Source organism: Calidris pugnax, unplaced genomic scaffold (genome assembly GCF_001431845.1).
Source record: "Calidris pugnax isolate Ruff unplaced genomic scaffold, ASM143184v1 scaffold155, whole genome shotgun sequence".
Classification (NCBI taxonomy): domain Eukaryota; kingdom Metazoa; phylum Chordata; class Aves; order Charadriiformes; family Scolopacidae; genus Calidris; species Calidris pugnax.
Window position 1 is genome coordinate 697,653 of NW_015090886.1, and position 12,643 is coordinate 710,295.

The 12,643-nt window shown below is 47.9% G+C and overlaps 1 protein-coding gene across 1 annotated transcript in view; it reads left to right on the forward strand.

Moving 5' to 3' along the window:
- Positions 1–12,643, forward strand: part of SCN8A (sodium channel, voltage gated, type VIII alpha subunit) — a 111,501-nt gene that overhangs the window by 18,970 nt on the left and 79,888 nt on the right. The window contains exons 3-10 of the mRNA XM_014947448.1: positions 1,854–1,972; positions 3,148–3,237; positions 3,453–3,581; positions 5,565–5,656; positions 9,584–9,805; positions 10,569–10,632; positions 11,265–11,406; positions 12,170–12,376. Coding sequence (XP_014802934.1) covers positions 1,854–1,972; positions 3,148–3,237; positions 3,453–3,581; positions 5,565–5,656; positions 9,584–9,805; positions 10,569–10,632; positions 11,265–11,406; positions 12,170–12,376 — 1,065 coding nt within the window. The remainder of the gene's footprint in view (positions 1–1,853; positions 1,973–3,147; positions 3,238–3,452; positions 3,582–5,564; positions 5,657–9,583; positions 9,806–10,568; positions 10,633–11,264; positions 11,407–12,169; positions 12,377–12,643) is intronic.

Here is a 12,643-nt window from a genome sequence, read left to right on the forward strand (position 1 = left end):
TTTAGGGATGGAGAGCGGAGACCGATTCCGCCTCACCTCAACGTGATTTCTTCCACGGGTTCTGTATAAAGTAGCGGCCCTTATTATCTCCCTAATTAAAGGGGAGGAGAGCACGTGGCTGTGCCTGGAGCTGGCACAGAGAGGTGGGATGTGCTCAGTGTTGTCCCCACACGGGGACGCGGGTGTCTGGCCGGGGGGGGACTCTGCTGGGACATCTTCTTCCTGATGACCTGTGTGGTGGGTGGAAATATTTGCCAGCCTTTTGATTTAGCAGCAATTCAGATTTTTTAACTATTCGAGGTAGATCAAGAGTTAAGTTTTAGCAGCACTTAATCATTAACCAGTTTAAGGATTTACAAGGTGATTTAAAAAAATAATTGAACAGCGACTTAGAGGTTCGAAGATGGCCAGGTTCACACCAGCTTACTCTCAGGTGCCCCTGGTCACTACGTACACACACAGGAACACACAAGCACACAACACACAAGAGGTCACTCACACACCTACACCCGAGTTTTAACTATTAGGACTGAAGGTCCCTTCACAATGAGTGACTTCAGACAGTCGAAGGGCCCCCTTTTTACACACCCACGGACAAATGTTTGGATCCAGTGAGGGATGAGAACGTCCACACGTGTCAGAGCTGGTGTGTGCGTGGGGCAGTGGGGGAGCGAGATGCCGTGGGGTGCAACCTCCCTCTTCGAGTTTGGAGCAAACTCTCACACTTGATGGGCCATCACTGGGACTCGATGGGACTCGTGGGCTTGACTTGCCCTGGCTCTTCAGTCTCCGAGGTGTTTGCCTGAGTGGCTCCTGGCTCGGGGGAGGTGCTGGCCACGGCCCGCTGCCAGCCAGGAGGGCCGAGAGGGTCCCGCTGGAATCCCTGTTGTAGGATCCCAGGTAATTCAGTCCTCGGGTGTTTTTCCCCTCTGGCCCAACTCGGACAATGAAACATTCTGGTACTTTCAGATTAGATCTCAGGAAGAAATTTTTTACTATGAGGGTGGTGAGGCACTGGAACAGGTTGCCCAGGGAAGTTGTGGATGCCCCATCCCTGGAAGTGTTCAAGGCCAGGCTGGATGGGGCCTTGAGCAACCTGCTCTAGTGGAGGTGTCCCTGCCCAGGGCAGGGGGGTTGGAACTCGATGATCTTTGAGGTCCCTTCCAACCCTAACCATCCTATGATTCTACTTTCCACCAGTTGTGCAAGTCTGGAACTTGTTGGATCTGCAAGTTCTGGTGTCACCTGCGTTGGGCCGTGCCTTGGTGTAGATGTGGCGCTGTCGGAGGGGACAGTCCCTGTGACGGGGGAGCGGGAGCCCGGCCATTCAGGGGGTGCCCTGGGCCTTCACCATCCCCTGGGGTGGGATGTGGCCCAGGGATGGGGCCTCACACCAAGCACTGAGTGGCCAAAAAAGTGGGGGGTCGCACCCCATGACCTGCCCATGTCTTCGTGCTGGGGAGGTGCTGCCCGGCAGGGCCGGGCCAGGCCGGAGATGGGGCTCCATGGCTGGTCCCTCTCCTGCCTGTGCTCCTCGGCGGCCCCGGCCCCGCTCGGTGTCTGTGGGTCAGGGATAATGGCGCTGAAGTCCCTCTCAGAGGGGAGATCTCCCCTCTGCCCTGTCTGAGGTGTCTGGGAAACACACAGCTTGGAGTGGAATTACTCCCGTTGTACCGGTAGGTATGTTTTACCCTCATGGGAACTTCGTCAAGGAGATTGTTCTTTTAAAAAAACAGAAAATGCTATTTTTTACCATGGAAGTTGTTCATCTTTTCTTGTACGATTCATACTTCGATTTTCATGCATTAACCCTCTCTCTTTCTCTCTCTCTCTCTGCCTTTGTCTCTCTACAGACCTTTGTAGTACTAAACAGAGGGAAAACACTCTTCCGATTTAGTGCCACACCTGCCTTGTACATTTTAAGTCCTTTTAATCTGTTTAGAAGAATAGCTATTAAAATTTTGATACATTCATATCCTTTTTACTACTGAGTTATTTTTGCTTTTGTATATTCATTGAAAACTCTCTTACCTATTGTCTTATTGCTCTATTCTAACGAACTCTGCACCTGGTGAACTCGGATTGGTCTCAGAGCAGACACAAAAATGTGGGTTTTTTGAATGAAAAAGCATGCTCCTTTGGATACATCCAATCAAGTAAACAGTATGTTTATTTTTCCTGCTAAATTGCACCTATCTCTGTTCTTCCATTGGTGCACAGAGACTGCTACACTTTGGGACAGACGTGGGTTAAGGTTGTACCTCACATGAAGAGGGGTTGAGCTTTAACTGGCTGCTAAACTGGTGAAATAGAATTAGTATCCGGAGAAGGAGCCAAAGATACCTTATATGTGATCAGACGCTGACTAATTTCTTGCTCTTTTGGTATCTCTCAAACTCCCTTCTCCTGGCGAGGCTGCCCCAGAGTGTCCCACTGCCGGGCTCCAGGAGGCTCTGGCAGCTTCGGGAGCATCATCTGCCTGGGTTATTAGGAGAGGGGAAAAAAGTAGTGTATTGGGTGAGCTGCTTTGCCCTGTTTATTTATTTATTTATTTTTAGAAAGCAGCTCTAAAAGGAAAACATGTTCATTTGTTGCTTTAGAGGCTTCAATATCCATCTATCCTGCTTCTCATCTGAAGTAAAAGCTTTTCTATCTTCTCAAACTCAATTTGGGACCTGAGGCTGGAAAGGTTTTCCGTAGCTCATGTCTCTCATCCTGCAGGCACAGAGGGAGCCCAGATGTTTGGGAAGATCCATAGGGTTTTCTCCAAGCTAAATCCTGGGTGCCGATGGAGTGCAACGCTGCTTTCTGTCAGATGTATTGGCAGACAACCTATTTTGATGTTGCTGAATAGATAGAGTTATTTAGGGAGACATTTTCATTTAGGCATGTGATTTTTGAATTGCTAAGACATACCTGAAAATATAAAATAAATTGAATGCTGATGTAAGAATACTATTTATATATACTCGCCCTGCTCCTATTCCCCATGGCTGGTGGCAGGACCTTGGCTGCTGTTTGCAGTCCCCAGAGAATAGACTGGAAATGGCTGATTTTCACTGCTGTATGGTGATGGTTTGGGAGCCGCCGGGGGGGGGGATGTGAAGAGCCACCCTTGTGTCCCTTTGATCCTTGACTTTGTTCCACAGTATTTAGCATGATCATTATGTGCACTATTTTGACCAACTGTGTATTCATGACTTTTAGTAACCCGCCCGAATGGTCGAAGAATGTGGAGTAAGTAATGCTTCTTGTGTTTTTAAGAATCTCACCGAATGTTGTTTTTCTTCTATTGGCAAATCTGTTCCCTCTCATGCATGAGTTTGCATGAATATGAATTGTCTTTTATATCCACCCTGCTTAGACAAAAGTGTTTGTAATTCATCTTTTTTCATTACTGCAGTAACATTTTTACAAACGTCTCAGTGCAGCTCTCTCTCTCCCCACCCCAGGTATACATTCACTGGTATTTATACATTTGAATCACTTGTGAAAATTATTGCCAGAGGTTTCTGTATAGACGGCTTTACTTTCCTACGAGATCCATGGAACTGGCTAGATTTCAGTGTGATCATGATGGCGTAAGTTGTGTTTTCAGATTATTTCAGGGATTTGTGGCATGCTGGGAAGGGGTGAGACCTTAGGAGGAGGGTGGGTGTATAAGGGAAAAGTAACTCAAGGAAAACTTAAGCGAATCCCCAAAAGATTTCTTGCAAAAGAAAGCTTTAGCCTGACACGGAGTCTCAGATCTAAAATGCAGCTCCATGGAGTTAAGTAAAGTTGCTGCTGCAAAAAGAATGATTTTCAGAAAACTGCCTTTACTAATATAATACTTAATAATCGTGCCTGGCATTTTAGGTTGCTCCCGTGCCAGAGTGGCAGCTTGTTCTGTTAAGTGCAGGACGAGGAGCCATTTTTATTATATATTCTCTACCCCTCCTGAGGCTCACATCCGAACATTTCCTGGGGTGAGACTTCACGTTGAACAGTCATTAATTAACCCATTTCCCAGGGAGGGGCAGTGTCGGGAAAGGAGAGACTTCATTGTCCTTCCTCGTTCTTTTCCCTCGTGCCGGATCAGCCAACGTGGGTCGGATGCGGAGGGTTCCTGGGGGTGCCCGAGCTCAGAGCTCACCGGGAGATGCACGCTGGGTTTCTGGGGTTTTTCCTTCTCGGCTTCTGCTGGCCATTGCTTGGGCTGGGGAACACCAGGGTACAGCACCCACAGCCCCAGTTGCCGCTGGAAAAGATGATTATTGTTTTTTTTTCCTCTTTACATTAGTTTTTGGGATATTGCACGTGTGTGTGTTTGGGCTCCTGTGGTCAGCACCGGCCAGTGGCAACTGAGGGGTCAGGAGGGCTCAGGAGCCTAATTTTCAGGGGGTCGGAGAAAATTAATTGTAGTAAAATGCTTTAATCATATAAAATGCCTTAATCATATAAAATGCCTTTTTTTTGGGCTGGATTCTGTACCCAAGACTGTTGGTTTTTTGGGGCTGGATTCTGTACCCAAGACTGTTGGTTTTCCTGAGTTTTGGCTCTTTTTCCTACTTGCCTTTTAGTTGTGTATTTAAATAATATGCAAAGAGTTGGATGTTGTACACAAAAGGCAAATAGCGGGTTGCTCGATGGCACCAACACCAGTTTGACTCTGGATTGGCTTCTGCGTTACTGAAATCCCACTTTTTTTGTTTTATGAAGCACTTTTGGTGCCTTTCTGCACCTGGAGGAATCTTGAATGTTGTGCATTTTGTTGCTTTTTTTCGTACCGTGTTTCTCCCCAGACAGCACAGAGGAAACAGTCTAAGTTGGGGTAAAATCTAACTCGGTGAACCTCGCACTAAGCCTCTCATCCTCCCTGTATCCCAGGTTTATCCCCGCGTGCGATGGGGATAATCATCCCGACCTGTGGCTCACAGACAGGTAGTAAAGCACAAAGGATTAAAATAAAGGATGCTAATCAGAGTAGAAGATGACCGTGCTTTATTAAAAACATGAAGCGAGGCGAATATACCTGAAAGCACGGACCTGAGGTGATGTCACCGATCTCCCCACATATTTGGCAGTTTTATAATTACCATCTTATGTAGAGATAGCACTGCATTTTCCAGTCCTGTGCAGGTGAGGACACAGGTATCTGAGCGTGCGCCTGGACAAGCTGGCTGCAGCGTGGAGAGACTTAAACTGTGTTTTGGCTCTGAAATTTTCTGTCTCTCCCTCTTCTAAGTGCCAATTCTAAAGCGTTTTAAATGACCAGCTGTTTCCTACAAGCAGACAGCTATATGCAAAGGAAGGTGACCCCAACGGTGCCATTAACTCTGGTTTAATTCTGCAGGTATATAACAGAGTTTGTAAACCTAGGCAATGTTTCAGCTCTGCGCACTTTCAGGGTTCTGAGAGCTTTGAAAACTATTTCTGTAATTCCAGGTAAGGCGGCCTCCGGTTGGTGTTAGCTGTCGGGTGCAGGCCCTGTGAGTGATGTACTGCTTTGTCTTGTAGTTGGTGTTTTATTTTGGTGTGTGTATTGTCATTGTGTTTTTTGTGTGTGACCTCCCTCATTGCAGATATGTCACAGAGTTTGTGGACCTTGGGAATGTCTCAGCATTGAGAACTTTCAGAGTTCTCCGAGCTTTGAAAACTATCTCTGTTATTCCAGGTGAGAACCATTACGCATTAAAGGCTCGTCTTGCGTGTACCTTTCCATATCTCCCCTCCCGTCCCGCACTGCTTATTTCTCTGAAATGGCACTGGGATGTTTTTGATGGGCTTTGCAGTCTGTATAAACAGAGCAGTTTGAAATTAAGGCTTCTGGGCCATCAAATTACGGGACAAACAGCCTGCTGTTCCCTACTCCTTTATCCCTGTGCTTGCACGTGCCCAGCTGTGCTCTGAAGTGAGCGTTCAGCCTCAAGCTTACTTCTGGAGCGTAGATTGAGCTGAGATCTCAGGGAGAAGTTCTTTGGTGTGAGGGTGGTCAGAGCCTGGCCCAGGTTGGCCAGAGAAGCTGTGGCTGCCCCATCCCTGGAGGGGTTCAAGGCCAGGTTGGACGGGGTTTGGAGCAACCTGGTGTGGTGGGAGGTGTCCCTGCCCAGGGCAGGGGGTAGAATGAGTTGATCTTTAATGTCCCATCCACCCCAAACCGTCTCATGACTCTATGAATGAAGGATCAGGCACTCCCTTCCTCCTCAGGCTGAGTGGTTTCTTGCTCAGCGGAGTCATCCCATTATCCTCAGTGTTTCTAGAGCTGGTTTAGGGAGCAAATGAGCAAAACCCAACCAAGATGAAAACATTCCTGCGTGAAGCTACTTCAGTTACTTGGAGTCAGATGGAATCTGGGCTGGTTGTCTTCTGGGTAACAAGAAGATGCTTGCCTCCCGTCTTCAGAAAGGGCTGATGCTCATTTTGAGATAGACTCAGCTAAATGGAGCTTTGGCACTACCAGCTTTTGCATTTCTGTGTTGTAGTGGAGCCAGTTGCCAGCTGTCAGTGCCACAGTGTGTGGCCCAGAGCTGTGCCCTGCCCATGCCATGTCCCCCTGAGCTGGGCTTTGCAGGACCATCACTTACGAAGCTGCTTTTAGACTCTAACCCCATCTGGGAGTCAGAGGGTGAGCAACGGCCCCTCCTTTATGGTACAAGACCACAGAGGTGTTGAGATTCTGTGATTCTGAGCCTGAATTCTTGTGCCATAAAGTCTTGTGCGGATGATTACTCAAAAATGTCCCTAATTTTAAGGCCAAGCTCAAGGCTCAGTTTTCATGGGCACTGAAGCAACTGTGGCTTTCCAGTGGTAAGGTGCTGGACCTGTTTCAAGGTGGGCACCCAAAGTAATCACTGGATGAGCTTTGGTCTTCTATTTCTTTGTGCTTTGTTTCCTGACGTGTTAACTGATAACGTTCTTTTGCTTTCTCAGGCTACACTTGTACATACGTTTGCCAGAAAAGAGCCTGTGGAGCTGTAGGGGCCGTCACTTTTGTCCCTGTTGCAGACTGCCAAACCCATCAGCTGTCCATGGCTGTTGTGCATGATGTTCTTAATGGCACCCGCTTCCCTTGCACCGAATGAGAGAATGGCTCGAGTAATGTCCTTTCTTAGCCTTCCCCAACGTTTGTGCACACACTGAGAGCCAAGGCTGTTTGGTGACTGCCGTGGGCAGTGTGCTAGGGGACCCCGGGCACGGTTGCGGGTCGGTCAGCCTGCTGCAGGCACTCACTGCCTTGCTTGAGGAAAAGCATCCGGGTTAAAATGGGTTTCCTGTGCGTTTTTGCTTTCGTCATGGTAGCAAAGTGGAGATGATGCAACTTTAAGGAGCTGGTTACTGACGGTGTGGCAGCATGCCTTGTCTTCCTGGGGAAAGGAGCAGAACGGTGCCCTTCTGTGTCGTTCTCTCCGTGCTCAAAACTAACAGACTCTTCCTTTTATTCCAAATGACGGCAGGGGGGAGGTCTGAGCCCTTCTCAATTCAGTGCAGCCCTGCTTTTTATTAACGGGCTGGTTTGCTGCACACTTTTATTAAATGGGATCTAGTCTGAGCACTGGACACAGTGAATGCACCGCGGCTGGAACCATAAATGGCAAAACTGGGGTTATTGGTACTGGTTTTGCTCTGGGATAGGATTGCCCCAGCTGGGTCCAGCACAAACCTTGCTCCTCTCTCCGTTTTCTGACTGACAATGTGACAAAGCTTTTGTGTAATTAGCCTTTTGGGTTATTGAATCTGAACTTAGGCACAGAGCGCTCTTTATGGGCTGTAGTGCCATCACGTCTGGAGGAAGAAGTGATTTTTGGAATACACTTAAAAATACAAAGTGGTGCCCCTTCTGCTCCAGCGCGTGTGATGCAATGGGAATTCTAACACTGTGCTGAGAAACTCATCTTAGTGTTACAAGAGTGCTAACTACATCTTCTATTCATCTATCTAACTGGAGTTATCCCCAGTGTCTTTTCTAGACAAGATAAAAGTGGGAAATATTACCAGAATATGACAAAATTCCAGGCAGGTCGAGGGTCTGTGTGAATTTTTGTGGCAGGAGTAGACTGTGGCACCTGGGAGTTTAAACACCAAAGTATTGCTTCCGTGGTATGGCCTGGCAGACCATGTTTAACTCTGCGCTGCTCTAAAGATATTTATTTTTTATTGGCACTTGAGTGATTGGTATTTTAATTGCCCAGTGCCATCGGTCCCGTGCGTGAACGGGGCAGGAGGGCAGTGGCTCCGGTGGGTTTGTCCCCCCGCTGCCGGTGCCTCCTCCTGGTGCGACCCTCGAGGGGGAAGCACAGACCCTGGGGTGCCAAAGTGGGGTCAGGGGGCTCTGGGAGCTCGGGGGGCTGCCTGTGCAGCCCAATGGCCCCCCAAAATGGGACCAGCCATTTGTCTGCCAGAACAAACAGCAAAGAACCGCCTCGTGCTGGAGCAGGGCTTTGGCCTTGATGAAAAGTTTTGAAGATCGAAGTGAAAGATGTTTTAAAAAGTTATTCTTCCATAAGAATTCCTTTTTATTTATGTATTTTTGAATTGCCTTGTGCTGGAGCAGCCCTTTGGCCTTGATGAAAAGTTTTGAAGACCGAAGTAAAAGATGTTTTAAAAAGTTATTCTTCCATGAGAATTCCTTTTTATTTATGTATTTTTGAATCTTTTTGTTCCTGATGCAGCTCAACCCTCTGTTGGTATAGAAGGGTTTCCTGTCAGAGGTTTATTGCAGAATGCTCCCGTGGCCTCAGCCACGGCCTCGGATCTCAGTAGCCCCAAATTCAGCTGGAGCTGTGATTTTTATTTTTCCCCCCTCCTTCCTCCCTTCAGCCTGCTCCACTGCTCACTCGTCAGTGCAGGATCATCCTGCCTGACCTCAGAAAGGCTGATGAAAGGGCCCGGATTCTGTATGGTTTCTGCAGCCCAGACTCTGTTTCCCGACAGCAGGAATGCTGCCTTCCTCCCCCGGCCCTCGGGGGGTTCCTCTTACAGCCCAGACCAGTTTGGAGGACCAGCAGGGTTCCTGGCTTGTGCCTGGGCTCGTCTGGTCCCTGAGCCCTGTCCTTTACTGGTGCCGATGGCCTTGGTGGAGCCCCAGGAGCTGGCCCCAGGGGTACAGCCCTGCCCGTGACAAACCCTCCTCTGAGTGAGGGGTCCAGCTCCCGCAGGGCACGGGGAAGCGCTGGATCAGCTCAGTTCAGCAGTGGGAGCTTCAGGTGCAGGCAGGTCGAAAGGGATTTGATCTTGTTGCAGTTTGTGCTGATGAGCCAGGCTTCCCCGCTGCGGAGGTTTGGAGCAGAACACCCAAATTTAACAGCTCTGTCCAGACAAACCCTCCCATGGCAGTGCCTCCCCCCAGGCACCAGCGTTTCTCCACGATGAACGCTGGTGTCTTGTTTTGTTCTAACTATTGCTGGTTCACCATCAAAACCAGTGAGCTTGGGTCATCCAGCACCTTCCTTGTCCCAGTGGTGGTCCCCAGGAAAACAGGTCCCCCGTTTCATGGCAGCAGTCTCTTGCCAGCCTGTCGCGGTTGTCAGGTACTGTCTGTATTGGAATTTTTGGTCTTTTCATTCTACAGGAGTGATTTCTAGTCTTCTTTTCTTCTCTGCAGGCCTGAAGACCATTGTGGGTGCCCTAATTCAGTCTGTGAAGAAGCTGTCGGATGTAATGATCTTGACAGTGTTTTGTCTCAGTGTCTTTGCTCTCATCGGGTTGCAGCTCTTTATGGGCAATTTAAGGAACAAATGTGTAATATGGCCAATTAACGTGAACGAGACTTTCCTGGATAACGGCTCGAAGGGCTTTGACTGGGAGGAATACACCAACAATATGTGTAGGTATTTCTGCAGTGATACTCCCTAAAACCTTAATGACTTAATGCTGCTGACCAGGGTTTCTGACATGGCTTATAACGTAGCATGTCCAGCTTTGGGCAGAAAAAAAACCTTTGCTCAGATACTTTTTGTTTTTTTGGAAACTTGGCTTTGTTAAGGTGTTTCTAGTTGGGTCTTCACTGTGCTCTTTTTAGCTAAATACTTTGTTAAAAATACTCCCCCCTCGCCCCCCGCCCTGTTTCTGATTAAAAACTATTTAAATACGGTAAAAGGGAAGGAACTGCCCATTTAAATCCCTGGTCTTAGTGTCAGGACCTTTGCCAAGTTCTGCTGGTTCTCCAGCGAAGGCCTGGGAAGCTGTTGGTACCTGTCTCTGCTTTGCAGCATCCTCTGGCACTGGCTGGAAACGATGCTGAAGAATCATTTCAGAGCTGGAAATGATGCTGCGGAGGATCAAGGAACCAGCCTCCAAGTTTTTGTAACTTAATTTCTTCCTCCCTTCTCACTTGGAGCTTCTCAGCTGTGCAGTCAGCTCATTTTACATTTTTATTCATAACGCTGTACTGACTTCCAGAAAGGTGTTTAAACTCAGGCACGGTTAGTGGGGTTAATGTTATTTAAAGCTGAGTTAGTTAACTGATAAATTTATCAGTTGGGGATCTGGAGGGATGCTCAGGGAAGGTTTTTGTGGCGCTATAGTGTATTAAATCCTCTAACTCCATATGTGTGTGCATGTAATCTTTTCTTTTTCATCTTCTTCAGCAAATTTTTACATAATTCCTGGCGCCCCTGATCCTTTGCTCTGTGGTAACAGCTCGGATGCAGGGTGAGTGTTGGTCTTTATTCAAAGCAGAGACTAATCCCCGTTGGTGTTGGCTAACGATGGCGAAACCTTTGGGATGTTTCCTGTTGCTTCCTTTGTCGGTTCTGGTGTTACTTGCCATGTAAAAGGCTTCACGTTTTTTAATCTAATTATTAATCCATTGTTACTATCTGTTTGACTGATATAATGTAAACTGACATTTTCTGCGTCCTCTCAGGAGGCAGGTACATCTGATGGTGGTCACTAGTGGCATTATTTCCCTCTGAGTGCAGTCACAAGTCACCAGAGGAGGGGGGGAGGGAGGTTCAGAAATGGAAAATTTCCATGTCCTATTGGTTCCAACTGGTTTTTCAGCCAGTCCTTCAGCTCTGAAATACGTCTTTCTGGCTGACATTGGGTGAAAAGCCACACTTTGCCACATCTTGTTTCCATGGGACAAAGCAAACGGGGCTTTTCCAAGATCATCTCTGTCGGTCTCCTTCTCTGCTCTCCTTACCCGACGTGGGGAGCAGAAGGCACACTGTGTGGTGGGAGGGTTGTGAAAATCTCCATGAAAACGGTTAATTGCGTGTTGTCTTAATTGCTCTGTCCCTTTCTCTGCCTCTGTGCCCTGAAATGCTGTGTCCCTTTGGCAGCCAATGTCCGGAGGGTTACACGTGCATGAAAGCAGGACGGAACCCCAACTACGGTTACACGAGCTTTGACACTTTCAGCTGGGCTTTCCTGGCTTTATTTCGCCTTATGACTCAGGACTTCTGGGAAAACTTGTATCAATTGGTAAGTAAAGACTTCACTTGGGTGTTAATACGAGATGAGAATTTGGGGACAATGCAGGAAAGGAAAACGTGTCAAGCCTTATTATATTCCTCCTGCCTGAAAGAGCAGCTGGAAGCAGAGCGGTGCAGCGAGGTGGTGAGTGATGAGGAGGAAGAGGATGTCACCAGGAAGCAGGTGTTGGACCCTGGAGCTCAGGAGGGACAGCAGGTCCTCAGGGTGCCCCGTGGCTGAGCTGTGAATGAATTCTGGAAGGATCTGACCTGCAGGAGATGGCTCATGGCAAGGGGTTGGACTAGGTGACCTTTAAAGGTCCCTTCTAACCCAAACCATCCTGTGATTCTGTGGTTGTGAGAGGTTCAGCTCCACCCTCAGAAGCTGCTGGGGTGCTTTGGAGGGCAGAGTGTTTCCTCGTAACCGGAGGACGGTTTGGGGACCTTGCTGAAATGGCTTTTCTGTTTGGTTTGAAGGGAGTCTCAGCATTGAGTTTCACACTGTACTTGTGAATCTTTCAGTTTGCATCCGTTGGATGTTCCCTTAAGAGAAGAGGAGGGATGACACCTTTTGTTTTTTATGGCCTAATGGATGAGCAGTGTCTTAGTGCTTTGCAGGGGAAGTGCTGAGATGTTAAATATTCAGCACCGCTATATTTTCTTAGAAACGTTCAGGTCAAGAAACTTGGGATCAGTTCCCCTATCAGGTGTCACTCTGAAATTGCTTTCCACTTTCCTTTTCTCTTCCCTCTGCCCTGCTCCTCTTCTTCCAGACCTTACGAGCAGCAGGAAAAACCTACATGATCTTCTTTGTCTTGGTGATCTTTGTGGGATCGTTCTACCTGGTCAATCTCATTTTGGCTGTGGTGGCCATGGCTTATGAAGAGCAGAACCAGGCCACGCTGGAGGAGGCAGAGCAGAAAGAGGCAGAATTTAAGGCCATGTTGGAGCAACTGAAAAAGCAGCAGGAAGAAGCACAGGTGAGTGTTCCGATGGTGTGGGGTTTGATGCATTTACATATTTTAAGATTTTTAGCCCGCTATTACAGAGCAGTGATGTATAACCAGAAAATGCAGCAGTGCCCTGGCATCACGTCCTCTGCTGACTGGGGTGGCGTCATTCCTTCTCTCTTCCTGGCTGCTGCTCAAGCTTGCTGTGTTTATTTTGTATCAGAAAACTGCCTTCTGTTAAGGAATTTTTAAATGATCCCAGAATTTCTAGTTAATTGTGAGAATATCTTTGCAAGA